The sequence below is a fragment of the Cygnus olor genome, chromosome Z (assembly GCF_009769625.2).
Source record: "Cygnus olor isolate bCygOlo1 chromosome Z, bCygOlo1.pri.v2, whole genome shotgun sequence".
Classification (NCBI taxonomy): Eukaryota; Metazoa; Chordata; class Aves; order Anseriformes; family Anatidae; genus Cygnus; species Cygnus olor.
In genome coordinates this window covers 34,267,602-34,284,106 of record NC_049198.1, presented here as the reverse complement: position 1 = coordinate 34,284,106, position 16,505 = coordinate 34,267,602, and the positions used below count along the sequence as shown (strand labels likewise).

Here is a 16,505-nt window from a genome sequence, read left to right as displayed (position 1 = left end):
AGAGTACAAAAGGGTCTGAACATATCGATCTAACTTCTTATGTCTCACTGACAGGTATCTAATAAGAATGCGTAGAGTCATAAAATCATGGAATAATTTAAGCTGACAGGATCTCTGGAGGTCATCTGGTCCCACTCCCCACTCAAAGCAGGGCCATGCTTGAAGTCAGGTTAGGTTGCTCAGAGCACTGTCCAGTCAAGTTTCAAGTATCCTCAAGGACAGAGATTCGACAACCCCTCCAGGCAACCTGTTCCAATAGCTCACAATCCTCACTGTGAAGTGTTTTTTTTTTCCCCTTACAGGTAGTTAGAATTTCCCTTTCTAAAACTTCTGTTTGCTCTCATACTTGCACTGCACAATTCTAATGAGAGCGTAGCTCAGTCTTCTCCAAAAGCACCCATCTGATAGTTCATGGCAGTAGCTGTAACTCTCGTAGTTTTCTTGTCTTCAAGATGAACAAACACAGAGGGCATACATAACTCTGCTTTGAAAGGGGAAATGGAGTCCACTAGAGTGTAGAAGTCAAATATAATCAGTTGCAGCTGCTGAAAGATCTCTGCCAGATCCAACTATTCGAAGAGATGAGATTACTCTCTCCCACCACCTCCATCCATCATCATGTTTGTGTTAGGCGATGTCATTCCTGTGTGAATACTTGTATGAACGTTCCCTAGATTACTTCAAAAGGGAAATTAGGTGACAAAGTGCTAAAGCCTTTACGTAAGGATGGTTTGCTTCCCAACCCTTTCTACCGCATTAGTAGAAAGAGGTGAAAGACCACTTGTAAACTAAGTCTTTTGCTGACTTTTCTTCACTTCCTGCTCATCAGGACTGACCATTCTTGAGCTTGGAGGTGATCCTTGAAAATCAAAGGCAACAGAAGACCTGCAAGAATGAACAAGGACCTCCCAGGTAAATTTAAATATATAAAGGAAGCACACAGAAGGTGGAAGTGGGAACAGGTGACCTGGAAGAAACGCAGAGACACTGTCAAAGCATAGAGGAATGAGCTTAGAAAAGCTAAAATCTACCTAGAATTGAATCTAGCAAGGCACACGAAAGGCAGAAGTAAAGGTATCTTCACACAAATCACCAGCAAAAGGAAGACTGGGCAAAATGTGGGCCTGCTACTGAGTGGGGAAGGAGATCTGGTGATGAGGACACAAGAAAGGCTTTCTCGATGCCTTGTTCACCTCAGTGCACAAGACCAGCCTTCATGAATCTCAGTTCCCTGAGACCAGTGGTAAAGCCTGGACCAAGATGACCTACCCTCAGTGGTGGAAGACCAGGTAGGAAACATTTGAACAAACTGAATGCACACATACCCATGGGACCTGATGGCATGTACTCACAAGAGCTGAGCAAGCAGGCCAATGTCATTGTCAGGCCACTCTAAGCTGTCTTTGAAATACCTTGGTGATCATGGGAGGTTCCTGAGGACTGCAAGAAAGCAAAGGTCACTCCTGTCTTCAGAAAGGGCAAGAAAGAGGATGCAGGGAACTTCGGGCAAGTTGGTCTGGCACTTATCCTTGAGAAGGTGATAAAATAAGTAATTTAGGAAACCATTTCCAAACACATGAAGGACAAGAAGGTGATCAGTAGTATTGAACATGGACATAGAAAGAGGAAATCCAGCTTAACTAACCTGACAGCCTTCGACAATGAGACAAATGTCCTGAAGGTTGAGGGGAAATGGCACAGCATGTCATTTATCTTGACTTTAGTAAGTCTTTAGACATTGCCTCCCATAACATCATCATAGATAAACTGATGAAGTATTGGCTAGATAAGTGTACAATGAGGCAGATTTAAAACCGGCTGAACTGCAGGGCTTGTGGGGCAGTAAGCAGGCAGAGCATCATGAGCAGTGGCAGAAGGCTGGTGTGGCTGGTATCCCAGTGGAGTCAGCAGCGGAGCCAATGCTGTTTAACATCTTCATTAATGACTGGGATGATGGTCAGAGTGCACCCTCAGCAAGTTTTCAGTAAAAAAGTGGAAGTATTGACTGAATCACCAGATGGGTTTTGCTACTATTCAGAAGGACCTGCAGCTACTGGAGAAATGGGCCAAGAGGAACATTACGAAGTGCAAAAAAAGGTAAGTGCAAAGTCCTGCACCTGGGGAAAAATAACTCCACATGGCAGCACAGGCTGGAAACCAACTTGAGTCAACTGACCATGAGATAGCAATGTGTGTTTGAGGCAAAGAAGGCCACCAGTATTCTGGGCTGCACTAGCAAAGCCATCACCAGCAAGTTAAGGGAAAGTGATGCCTTCCCCTCTACTCAGCCCTGGTGAGACACATCTGCAGTGCTGGGTCCAGTTCTGGGCTCCCCAGTAAAAGAGGGAAATGGATTTATAGGAGTGAATCCAACAAAGGGCCAAAGATGACATAGGGACTGGTAAAACTGTAATACCAGGGGAGGCAAAGAGAGCTGGGACTGTTTAGCCTAGAGAGGAGAAGGCTCAGGTGGACTTACAATATGTGTAAGCACCTGACAAGAGGAAGCGGAGAAAAGGAAGCCAGATTCCTCTGTGGTGCTCCGTCACTGCACAAGAGGCAATGTACACAAACTAAACTACAAGAAATTCCATTTAAATACAAGAAAAAAAAAATACTGTGAGGATGGTCAAACACTAGAACAGACTGTCCAAAGTCATTGTGTAGATTCAGTCCTTGGAGATATTCAAAATCCAGCTGGATACAGTCCTGAAAAACCTATTGTAGCTGACCTTGCTCTGAATGGGGGGTAGATTAGATATCTCCAGAGATGCCTGCCAGCATCAGTGACTGCCATTCTGTGTGATTATTCTGAAAGGAAGGTACCCACAGGGAAAAATGAAAGGATAGTCTGGTTGAAGCAAATAATACATCCACTATCAAGTCTGATTTCAAAAAGCCCAACTGCATGCATCAAAAACACTTGAGAATTTAAAATTCTCCAAACTTATATTGAGTATTTCCTATCCCTCCCAAACACAATTCTCCCCCTCCAAAATATTCAGATTGGGAGGCTAGAAACCAAATAATATGGCAGCAAAATCATACTTCCTGAACTCAGAATATATGCTGGATTATAGCCCCTTCCCCAAGTCAAACCTCATATCCTTAAGAAGGCTCTTAGTATTGCAAAACATCCCTTGAGAACAGAAGACATTCTGGTAGAAGAATGTATTTCACCATATATTTACATAAACATCTAAAAACAAAACTGCATTTTTCAAGACATTAAATAGAAGCCAAGTATTTTTTATTAAAGTATTGTAGGCTCCAACCAGGGGAAAATTCTTCCAAATGTTACAAATCCTTAACTAAGAATAACTGGAACTATTAGGAAAATCTACTACTTGTATAAATTATTTCACCCACTGTCAGAATTACACTAACCTTTCAGAGGCAGGGTATTTGCACTTATCTGGGCAACTCCCTACCACCATGGTTGCAGAGGTACTCTCATCTACAGTCTCCTATTTTGGTATCATTACATCACCTGCTCCAGAAATGAAGTCCCATTGTTTGTTTTTTTTGTTTTGTTTGTTTGTTCATTTGTTTTCTTTTTTGATTTATGTTGTGGTTTTTGTTTTTAGGATTTTCTAAGAGTGAACTCTGATGTTGTTGAATAAAGTAAGCATAAACCCTACTATACATGCTTCAAGAATAGCCCATGTGACCTGATTCTGCAAATGTGTGCATCTCAAGCTCAATACAATTTAAGAATAAACATGTAGGCAGGAGTCTGAGGCTCTTTCAAAACTAACTTAACGAAAACTCCAGATCTATCAAACAAGGAACTGGGGTCCTGTCCTGCAATCTACTGCCATTATTCCATGAGGGATCTTCTCAGGAGCATTGCCTGTTTTATTTGCAGTTGCAGGGATTTCCTGTGTGGCTCTACTGCACACAGACTAATTCAGTCACTTAGTGTGCAGTCCAAGTGTCATCTGTTGATATCAGAGCATGTGCCAAAGCTAGACATAGCCACACAGTCACTAAGAAGCAGCATGTTCAGCTACTCCTTGAAAAGCATTTGGGTAAATGCTTTATAAAAGAATCGGAATGCAGTGACCAAGCATGACCAAAGCAAATCAGTTACAGAAATAGCTCCAGAAGGCTGCTCCACAGTAAACAACTGGTTTTACCTGAGTGATATTCTGTACTGCAGGACAGTGGCACAAATTTTAAGCAACCAAGCATGAACTATATCAAAAACAAAACAACTCCCCCAACCCCCAACAATATAGTTCTTTAGGCTCCTCTTTATTTTTGTTCAAGTTAACTAGCTATTAAATACTTCACATTTTATTTATTATCTCGTATTAGCTAAAATTTTTGAAAGTTTGTAGAGCAGTCTTTAAAACATGCCTGGCCACAGGTAAATTAAATACAATTTCTCAAGAAATTTTGTGCCTCAGTTTTAATAACCTGAAATGAAATTCATCAAAAATGCTCAAGTTTTAAATAGAACAATTCTAGTTTCCTACAGAGAAGTTTGCAACAACCTTTTGGTAGAAGAGAATTTTGTAAGAGTTTCTCTTCAGGCTTTTTTGGTTGTCAGTTTTTTTTCAAAAATTGGCAATTTCAAAAGCACTTCTTAGATGCCTGTCTTCAAACACTGGGACATCACAGTTTGAGTGACATCTCCAGAATAAATTATGAAATTGATTTCTTTGTAGAAGATCATTTAAACATATGCTTGACATCAATGGGATTTATCAAACTGATTGGTCTTCTTAAACTGGGACAACAGAAGAAGGAATACTTGAGTTAAGGCAAGTAAAACAAAAACACAAAGCAAGGTAATACACCATTTAACAATCATTAGCACAAAATTAATGAAGGCTGTGCCTCTGTCTTCTGTGTTGCTTTTTTTCTTTTGTTTTTAATTGAAACAAAAAAATGTTCACAGTTAATCTTTGCCATTGAGTACCAGATCCTATTCCACAGAATTTGTAGAATAATCATAACATTCAGGGTGTTTTATTGTCTGTTCAATCGATACTTGAGAGACTACTACTAAACAACAACAGTTACTGCCAATGTACATGAACTAGATTCTCAAACACTCCTGTCCTGACTTTCAGCTTGCAATAACCTACAAGGCTATTACAGACAGCCTGAATATATACACCACATGACTGCATGCATGACTGCAAGGAAGATTTATATGCCACAAGGCAAAAGAGTCTGGGTGTAATCTATTACACTACTTATACACTAATTATACAATTATACTACTCCTGATAGTATCTATACAAGCGGGAGGAAATGAATACACAATACATCCAGATTAAAGAAATTTACACTAAAATACACTATTCTTAATGACTGCAATTTCCTAATATGGATTCTGGTGAATTGGCAAGTTCCCCAAATTTCAATATACGTTTCTCATAAAATAAAAATTCAACGTCTCCCTCTTGTCTGGTACTAAGAATTAGTACTCATCCACTACTAGGTGCCAGAAATGTAAATACCCTGAGTAACTTTAAAACCTATTCAAGGCACCAGTTATTCTTTCCATGGGGCAGGAATACAGCTGGGACTGTTTCAATTTAAAACAAGATCTGAATCACAATGGCCATTCTTCCAAATTCCTGTTCTTCAAGCTAAAATTTCTAAAAACCCTAGCTGGAAATAATGACAAGCTTGAGACCAATTTCCTCAGTAAAAACACAATGGAAATCTTGAGAGCCTGCTCATGCTGAACACTCATAAGCAGTTTTGTTTGATATCAACAGATTCTATCACATTTGATCCATGCAAATTTCTGGCAAACTTGTGCCACATGCTGATATTTAAAATTAAAAGCAGTGTAACTACTTTACTATACATTCAACTGAGCCATAAAAAAAAATGTTCTTTTTGATATAAAAAGTTTCCAAAGAATGTATTTGGTCCCTGCGTAAGTCTGTTTCTATAAAAACAAACAGCCTTCACTGGTTTGATTATATTTCCCAAAACGTTTTACAAACAAAAATGTTAACCTGTATTATAGCAGTATAGTGAGAAACCAATATAAGATTATGAGACTGGAGTGGAAAGGACAGGATGTCTAATGGTAGTATAAAACATAGGAAAGTAATGAACAGATCAAGAAAGCAAGATTGGGAAATGAAGGGAAGAGAACACATTTTCACACAATTTTAGTATGTGTATGTGAAATGCTATCTATACTCAGTTTTTGCCAGAGACTTCTGCTTTTACGTTTCTGGGGGAAAAAAAAAAAAAAAAAAAAAGTTGTCCAGACTCAATAAACAAGACCACACACATCCATTCCTGCTTCTCAAACAAATACAGTAAGTCTTCAGGAAAAATACAAAGCCATCCAAGGTGATAAAAACCTAATCCCAAAGGGGACCATTAATGCAACTCCACAGAAAATGAGTGTTTTTATTACCTGTTCAAGGCAGTCCTCTGGTTTGAAATCACTCCATTGTAACAATTAAAACAACCAGCTCTATGAACAAGACTCTTCTTTTAACCAAGACAATCTATTCTGCTTTTTACCCTTCTATAATGTAAAGTTCATTTTGAATACACTATTTAATATTTTTGCCCTTACCAGAAACCTTGACGAAAACTAGAATTTTGTCCTGAATTTTTGTCAAATACAGCATAAATGTTAAAAAATAAAACACAAAATAAAAAGGAAAACTTGTATCACAGAGATAGCTAACGAGTCTCTAATGTTCATAGTAGAAATATGTCATATTGAACATATATTTCATATGAATGCATACTAATCATTACTGACAGTAGTTAGGGGAGACAGTTGCTTTTCTATCTTCTTATTCCTTTTGTGTCATATAAGATGACTTTTCCAGGTTAACTAGGCCAGCAAATGTCTTTTAATACACTTCTTCTTGCAGGGAAGAAGGTGTGATTCTCCCAGAAGGAAGAAGGGGTTTTTGATTTATCTGTTATTAGTTACCAATCTGCATGAGAACTGTATATTAAGACAATGTATGGAATAATTCTGACTAAAAAAAATTAAAAAGTAAGATGAACCATTTGGCATCAATCAATTGAAACTAGTAATTAGCTCTATGACAAAACCTAAAACCACTGAATAGGTGAATGCTTTGCCATTCATACACACTAATTTTGTAGTTACTGTAAGAATGGCCAATCAATGTAATTTTGAAATGAGAATCCAAATTCACTAAAACATTGGCAAGGGCAAAGACTGACATACAAAAGATCTATCATCTGTCAGAGGACAGAGTCATCTGATCCCAGTTAATTAAAACAGATTTTATTTATAAATGCACACTACAGATCTCTATGAACTAATTCCTGTCTGAACTAAAGTGTATGAATTTTACAGAAATCACACCCAATACTGACTTCAACATTCATGATGGAGAACCATTCAACAATTTTACTCCAAAAGGCAGTTACACTTACAGGTTTCTTTTCCTATTCAGTTCTTATTTATAATTTTCACCTATTTGATTATCCATAGTCAAGGAAACTATAATTCAAGTCTACTTAAGTCTACTTGTTCATAATGTTTTTGTTTACAGACTGTGAACATGTAACCCTTTAAAATATCTTTATTTTTCAGATAAGCTGAACAGACAACAGCAATAAGTCTGCAGATCCTCTCTTCTGCAGGCCTCTACTCCTGTTCACTGCTGCTGTAACTGCCAGCAGCAGGGAAATGACTGCATTTACCTTCCAAACTCACAGCTCCAGGAGATGGAAAAGGAAGAAATTTGCAGCCTAGTATTAATAAAAATAAAATAAAATAAAATAAAATAAAATAAAATAAAATAAAATAAAATAAAATAAAATAAAAAGGTTTACATTGGATAAGTATAGAAATATTGCAAATGCTACTACACAGTTGAAAGAGAGAAGGTTTTATAGATAATGCATAAGATATGTGTTTTGTCTCTGCTGCTATGCAAGAGGATGGGAAAATCGTTATTCAGACTTGGGGTGAGTAGAAACAGAGGGAAGGCCCCAGTTGGTCATATAAAAAAGAAAGATTTCAGAAAGTAACACAGTAAAATACATCCCACATGCCAAATCCACATCAAAGAAAAAAAAATGCCCTCTGCTTTGTCACCCTCAAACAAGCATATTTATAGTCAAATGTTGCAGTAAAAACAAGATGTTGTGTGAAATAAATGTGTGTACGTACATACAATGGTACCTAATGAAGCCTGTAGATGAAAAAGGGCTAGGTACAAAGATATAATATTCCCTACAAGGAACCATAATCTGTTTCTACAAATTGCTGCCTTCTCTAGGAACGTAAACACAAGTTAAATTCTCATAGCCACTCTTTTAATGTAGCTGTTTTCTGCAAAAGCTCTTCAGTTAAATATACAGCAGAACACTTAAGGTACATTTTCAATTTAGCTTCTCCAGTGTATTAGCTACATTTATTCATGTTTTACAAAAAAAAAAAAAAAGTAATATGAGTAAGATTAGAGTAACAATAGAGTTCTTGCACTGCTCAGCAAAGCAAGTGCATTTTCACAGTATGTTGAAAAACCCCTAAGAAACAAGTGCCACAGGCCTTTTGTCTTACCATTTCAAGTTCCTCTTGTAATTCTCTGCGAGTTTTTTCATTATCCTGTAGCCTCTCAGAGAGATCTTTAATTACCTTTTTCTTTTCCTCTATCTTCTCATTCATTTGCTTGTTTGTGGAGAAATACTCTCTTTTTAATCTGGAAAGTTTCAGCATTAGAACATTTATTAATCAAAAATACTTTTGTGAACTACACTATATACTTTTAAATATAATCAACAGACGTGGCACATATGATGTTTACACATTGTAAGGGTTCTGAAGCCACACACTATTTTTTCAACTGAAAAAGTCCTACTTTTTTTTTTTTCAGGAAAGTTTTTTCAATTACTAATGTTTCTACTAAGCTTCCAGCCATAACTTTATTTGATCATTTTGATATGGACTCCAAATTATACGAAATAAACATAATTCATCAAAACTTAATTAACACGGTAGCCCTCTTCAGAAACACTATGTCAAGTCTTGCTTAAACAACAAGTTTTTTTTCATGTACAAACGTCACTTCCAATGATTCCACATACCTGACTTTATGCTACTCAGAATGGCATGACTTTAGATTTTTCCACCAGTAGATCCATCCAAAGCTTTAAAACAACTTCTACTAGAACTGTCCTTCCTGGTACTCATGAAAACAAACATACAAACAAACAGACCATGGCATGGCTAAGCAGGCAGCTCATGAGAGCTGCAAGGCCAAACAACATGCAGGAGACAGATGCAGGAATAGGAATACAAGGAGGAATTTAGAAAGATTGCCTAGGCATGCATGCAAGCTGTCTGAAGAGCCAAAGCTCACTTGGAACTTATGTTTGTAGAGGATGACAAGGACAAGAAGAGATTTATACCACTGTATTATGGTAGGAAAGAAAACATGCTTGTCCACAGGGTTCAAACAACTGCTAGCAACAGATGAGGATTGAGTCAGGGATTACTTGTGAGAACTGAATGCATAGAAATTGAAGACATCAGCACATCTACATTCAGATGTGCTGACAGAGTTGGCCAATGTCATAGTTAGGCTTCTCACCATTACCTTTGAAAGGTCATAGAGATCAGGGAGGTCCCTGGCAACTGGAGAAAGGCAAATATCACACCTCTACTCAGACAAGTGCAAAAGAAACAGCCATGGAAATACAGACCAGTTAGCCTCACGTGTATAAGGAAGATCACAGACCAAGTCCTCCTGGAACAAATTTCTGGGCTCACGAAAGAGAAAAAGATGACCGGGAATCAGTCACTGAGGATTTACCATGGTTAAGTCATGTCTGACCAGCCCAGTCACATTCCATGATAGAAGAAATGGAGTTGTTGACAAAAGGAGAATAGTGGATGATGTTTAACTAAACTCTAGCAAAGCTTTTGACACTGCCTCATAGTATTTTTATAGCCAAATTAGGACTTCACAGTCTAGATACACAGACAACCACATAGATTAAAAAAATAATAAAAAAAGGTTAGATAGTAAATCTCAGATGGTAGTGGCTGGTAACTACTTTTGGATACTGTAGGAGTGTATACTACAATCTGTTTAACATCTTCATCAATCACGTGGATTAGGCCAAGAGTGCCATTTCATCAATTTTGCAGATAACACTGAACTGGGCCGGGGGGAGGTTACAACACAACAAAACTGATACACTGGGAAGAACCTACATGGGCAGGAGGAACGCACCAACATGAAGCTTCTGAAATTCAACAGTGGCACGTGGAAGTTCAGAGTTTGGGAAGGAAAAGCCCCCCTGAAGCGATGTGGCTGGGGAGCAGCTCTGACCAAAAAGACCTGGCAGACAGCAAGCCAGCCACAAATCAGCAGCATAGCATTTTAGTAGAGAACTAATAACAGCACAAGAAAAAAAGTTAATAAACTAGAATGAGGTCCGATGAATGCCACCAGAATGATCAAGGGCTAGAGTACAAGCCATGTAAGAACTGAGGGAACTTGATATATTCATCCTGGAGAAAAGACGACTTCAGGGTGCATAACAGACCCCCACAATATCTTTAGGTTATCAAGAAGACTGAGACATTACGGTCTCATCGCTGTAATGTATGGCTGGAGGACAAGAGACAGCAGTCACAAACTGAATCAGAAAAGGTTCAAAGGAGATGCTAGGAGAAACTTTTTTCTACCATAATGGCAGTCAAGAAGTGGAGCAGACTCCCAGAAAGCTTGTGCAATCTCCATTCTTGGAGGTGTTCAAGACTCTACTGGTTGAAGCCCTTAACAACCTGATCTCATAGCTGATCCTGATTTGAGAAGAAGGTTGAACTGAAGATCTTCTATGATGCCTTCCAATCTGAATTATTCTATGACATAACTTAACAGTGGCAACAACAAGGTCTCTCTCTTCCTTGTCTTTTCTCCCACCACTTCTGTCTCATTAGAATTTTAAGTAATCCAAAAGGCTCTAAATTATTCCAAATTTTAAAGTTTTGAATAAATATTGTCACTTCCTGGCTTTGACTTATTTCTTACATACGTCCTATAGACTTATCTCTTATACAAAGATATAATATATATTTTAGCTAAACGAATACTTTATAAGTCCTCCTAATACCTATGTGCTTCTGCTTCAGCCTGGCTGATTTTTTTTCTTTTAGCTGTAGATGTTTACTTCTTATCCTTAAAGAAAGAATTTGTCTATTTCAGTCCTCCAAAGTCACTCCTACTCTCATAACTTTCAGAAACACAGTAAGAGAAGTTCCAATTTATTCTATGTCATGCCCTCACTCTTCAAGAAAAGTAAATTCACACAGAGAGCCAGATCCCTTGTTGCTTCCAATTTACATAGTTCTACTGGGTTCAGAGCTAATTAATAAATTATGCAACCCAGAAAAGTCTGTTTGCTTGGTATCAGTTACTACAACCATCTTTTTCTGAGAAAATAATTTCTCACAGCTTTAGATAGCTTCCAACTTTGGTATCATTTATTCCACATCAAGTCCAGCTAAAAAAATTTCAAGTGTTCTATCACAATAAATGAAAGTCCCCAACACTTTCAAGGTATAAGACTTAAACACAATCTTGTGGGACTCCTCCAGAAAAAGGGAAAATATATTAGGATGCCAAACTATGACTTAAAATAAAATGTCAAGCTCCTGACATTGTCATTAGTCCAAGGACCACAACCCTCAAAGGTACGTAGATCGAAAGTTCTAATGATGGGATCCAGTGAAAGAAACCACTGATACTCATCAGTTTAACTGATACTTGTTTGCCTCAAAACATAAAAAAGGCAGGAGACAAAAGAGGCAGTACATGCCCACTGCATGCAAGTATCTAAAGTATACGAGTATACTGACGGTCCACTTGAGACCATCAAGTGGATGGCTGTTCTTTAAGCTCTGTTGACACAACCACCAACTGTTAAACTGTGTTGGCTTCCACAGAAAGGTTTGCATTGTCTAAAATCATGGAAAATTTTCTCAGTAGGCAGAAGCTGCTAGAAATAATTGCTTGAATCAACAAATAATTGAAAGTAGTGAAAGTACTGTCTGGATATTAGACAAAGTTTATACTGATATCCAATTAACACACAAAGCCAATGCCTTATGCATGTATGAGCTGCTCATACAATTCAAGGGCAACTTTTTGAGCTTACACAGAAAAAAAGAGAATAGTTCCAGAAGTTTCTAGACGGAAGGAGTAAATGGTACCTAGAGAGTGTTGGAAGACTAACGGTTCCCTGATTGATTACAGAAAGTCATACCATGTTGACAAGACTGCAAAAGTTTTTCTAGGCTGAAAACTACTCCAGCTTCATTGACATCAGCCAAGAAACACCCCAAATTCATCTGTTTCATTTGAGGATGCTGACTTTGTCTGCTCTAGCTTTAAATACAAATATGGACCTTGGAAAATCTGACCTTGGAATACTGGACCTCGGAAGGACTGAAGAAACAGTCCAAGAATGAGTGGGGAAGAAAAGATATTATCTGTGAACTCATCTGTGAAAACATGAATTATCGATATTTTCTGGACCACCTGAATATGGCAACCTACCAGAAGAAAAAAAATGAACCATATTCTGTGTAAGAATAAGAAGTTACATACATAAAGAACACAGGAAATGCAAATTGCTTCTTATGTAAAGCCAGTGATCCAACAATCTTCAAACAAGGCTGTTCTGAGCACAAAGGAACTTTTTAAATTAAAAAAAAAAAAAGTCATTTCACTGATACAGGCTCTCTCTGTACTTCAAGGAAACACAAATAACTTAGTTTTAGTTTAAAGCCATTTATGTTGCTAACACAGATTCATGTTCAAAGCAAGAATCACCAGACAGGATGTTCTTTTAGGACCACAGAGAGTCTCAAAATATATTCAGTCAGCTTCCCAGCTGTTAAGACTGCAATCTTCATGAAGAATCATAATGTATTTCACATATTGTCACAACTTTTTTTATATGAAAATTATTTCATTTTCTTAGGGAAAAAAAAAAGGATTTATTTTTTTTAATATGGCTCTGGTTTACCTAAATGCATAATCTCACATTCAGACTTATTTTGTCCTTATTTTTATGAATAATAACACAGCAGATGTTTCAAATGTTACTAAAAACAGCTCTGTAACCATGTATATAGTAAGGATGAATTCAGTGCTCAAAGGTCCACAAAATTCCTTACCTGTACAAAATCCAGTTTCTTCTGTTCTTTGCTATTGTTTGTGTAAGTCAACATAAATACCTGTGTGTACATACCCATATAATCCTAGACTGAAGGAAGTTCCACTTCTGCCTTTCTCCAACTCATTCTAGTAGCTTGAATCTCCTTACACACTCCCACTGTGCACCACCAACTTTAAGTCCTCTTAAAGCTCTTCCTTCCCTAAACTTCACCTATTACTGTCCTTCACTTTACTTAACATTTGGCTTAGTTATCTGCCTTCCAACACCATTCTTTTGGTTGACAGTTTCTTACACCAATATATACCTGATTCAGCCAAAGAAGACAATACAGTACTATGAATCCTCCTATCTGCCTGGGGAACGTAACAAAGCCATTCTTCCAAAAACCACCTGTTACCAGACAAAACAGATTATGCTAAGTGGGACAAGAATTCCAGGTAATTTTGTCAGGCTTTAATTTTTGTCATTCCAGGTAATTTTTTCAGGCTGCTAATGACAAAGCAGCAAGGGAAGTCCAAAAGCAATCAAAAGGGACTTTAGGGCTTTGGAGCGACTGGTTAAAGGATCAGGGGCACAGGTTGTGTTTGCCTCTGTCCTTCCGATAGGAGGGATCAGTGTTGACAAGCAGATTCATCTCATTAATACGTGGCTTCAAAACTGGTGCAACTGGCAGAACTTTGGGTTTGTTGATCATGGGAAGGTCTACGTGACACCAGGCCTGCTGGCACCAGATGGTATGCGCCTCTCTCAGAGGGGAAAAAGGATTTTTGCCCAGGAGTTAGCAGGGCTGATCGATAGGGCTTTAAACTAGAGTTGAAGGGGGAAAGGGATAAAACCAGGCCCGCTGGTGATAAGCATGCCAGAATCAGAGGGACTGTGTGCTAGTGATGTCCTTCAGTCTGCTCCACGGGGTGCTGCGTACAATGAGGCGCATTTGAAGTGCTTCTATGCAAACTCACGTAGTATGAAGAATAAACTGGATGAGCTACAAGTCTTGGCCCAGTCCCAGAGCTACAACATCATCGGCATAAGCGAAAACTGGTGGGATGAGTCCTGTGACTGGTGTGCCTCAATAGATGGTTACAGGCTCCTCAGGAGGGACAGGCAGGGCAGGTGAGGTGGGGTGGTGGCGATGTATGTGAAGGAGAGGCTGGACTGTGTGGAGCATGCAGTTGGCAATAGCAAAGTTGAGAGCCTCTGGGTAAGGATTAAGGGATGAACAAATAAAGGGGATGCCGTTGTGGAAGTCTATTACAGACCATCTACCCAGGATGACAACACCAATGATTCTTTGAGGAACTAAGAGATACCTCAAGATCAACTGCCCTTGTCCTTATGGGGGACTTCAACTTGCCAGACGTCAACTGGGATCACCACACGGCCAACATGAGCAGGTCCAGGAGGTTCCTCAAGCACCTAGATGATAACTTCTTGGTGCAGGTGCTAAGAGAGCCAACTAGGAAAGGTGCCCTCCTAGATCTGTTGCTGGAGAACAGAGAGGGTCTTGTGGGGGACGTGGCAATTGGCGGCCATCTTGGTCATAGTGACCATGAAGCAGTTGAGTTTAAAATTTTTGGTGACAGGAGGAAAACTGCCACCAAAACTTCAGCCCTGGATATGGGGAATGTGGACTTCAGGCTGCTCAGGAAACTAGTCAGCAAGATCCCCTGGGAAACTGCTTTTGAAGGCATTGGCGTCCATCAGTGCTGGTCAGTCTTTAAGCACTGCCTCCTAAAAGCACAGCATCAGGCAATTCCAAAATATCAGAAGTCAAGCAGTTGGGGCAGAATGCCAGCCTGGCTGACCAGGGATCTTCTTCTGGAGCTTAGGCAGAAAAAGAAAGTGTATGGCTGCTGGAAGCAGGGTGAGGCAACGTGGAAGGAATACCGGGATGCTGTTCACATTTGTATGGAGAAAATTCATGTGGCCAAAGCCCAATTACAGTTGAAGCTGGCCAGGTCTGTGGGAGACAATAAAAAGTTGTGGTTTTTTTTTAATATGTGAATAGAAAAAGGAGGACCAAAGAAAACAAAGGTCCACTACTTGATGGGGAAGGTCACCTCACAGACAATGACATAGGCAAAGCAGAGACGTTTAATGCCTTCTTTGCCTCCATCTTCAATGCTGATGATGGGCTTCAGGACCCTGGGTGCCCTGTGCTGGAGGACCGTGACGGTGGGAATGATAAACTCCCAACTGACCCTGAACATGTGCGGGATTTGCTGCTCCACCTGGATCCATACAAGTCCATGGGTCCAGGTGGGATTCATCCCAGCGTGCTTAGAGAGCTGGCTGACGCCATCGCGGGACCTCTCTCAATTATTTTTCAATGGTCTTGGGAATCCAAAGAGGTCCCAGTAGACTGGAAGCTGGCAAACGTTGTACCAATTTTCAAGAAGTGCAAGAAAGAAGAGCCTGGCACCTACTGGCCTGTCAGTCTCACATCAGTGCCTGGTAAAATTATGGAGAAGATTGTCCTTGAAGTTACTGAAGTGCACCTGGGGGACAATGCAATCACTGGTCCCAGCCAACAGGGGTTCACGAGGGGTAGGTCCTGTTTGACTAACTTGATTTCCTTTTATGATAAGATCACCCATCTAGTTGACCAAGGGAAACCAGCTGACGTGACCTTTTTGGACTTCAGCAAGGCTTTTGACACGGTTTCCCATAGGATCCTACTGGACAAAATGTCCAGCATACAGCTAGACAGAAACATCTTATGATGGGTGAGCAATTGGCTGATGGGCAGGGCTCAAAGGGTTGTGGTAAATGGGGCTGCATCAGGCTGGCAGACTGTCACTAGTGGGGTCCCCCAAGGCTCCATTTTAGGGCCAGTCCTCTTCAATGTTTTTATAAACAATTTGGATGTAGGAATAGAAGGTGTTTTGAGCAAATTTGCCAACGACACCAAACTTGGAGGAGTTGTAGACTCGGCTGAGGGTGGAAAGGCCTTGCAGAGAGATCTGGGCAGATTGGAGAGCTGGGCAATCACCAACCACATGAAGTTTAAAAAAAGCAAGTGCTGGGTCCTGCACCTGGGACAGGGCAACCCTGGCTATATGTACAGACTGGGTGGTAAGACACTGGAGAGCAGCCTCGCAGAGAGGGATCTGGGGGTTTTGGTTGACAGCAAGCTGAGCATGAGCCAGCAGCGTGCCCTGGCAGCCAGGAGGGCCAATCACATCCTGGGATGCACCAAGCATGGCATTGCTAGTCAGTCGAGGGAAGTGATTGTCCTGCTCTACTCTGCGCTGGTGCAGCCTCACCTCGAGTACTGTGTGCCATTCTGGGCACCACAGTACAAAAAGGGCATTAAACTGTTGGACAGTGCC

At 39.7% G+C, this 16,505-nt stretch overlaps 1 protein-coding gene across 13 annotated transcripts in view; it reads right to left on the bottom strand.

The window, feature by feature from the left end:
* The window catches only part of CCDC171 (coiled-coil domain containing 171), a 167,926-nt gene that overhangs the window by 114,481 nt on the left and 36,940 nt on the right, over nucleotides 1-16,505 (bottom strand). For all 13 annotated transcript variants that reach the window (XM_040540969.1, XM_040540965.1, XM_040540963.1 and 10 more), the window contains one exon: nucleotides 8,543-8,681. In XM_040540969.1, the coding sequence (XP_040396903.1) occupies nucleotides 8,543-8,681 (139 nt within the window). The remainder of the gene's footprint in view (nucleotides 1-8,542; nucleotides 8,682-16,505) is intronic.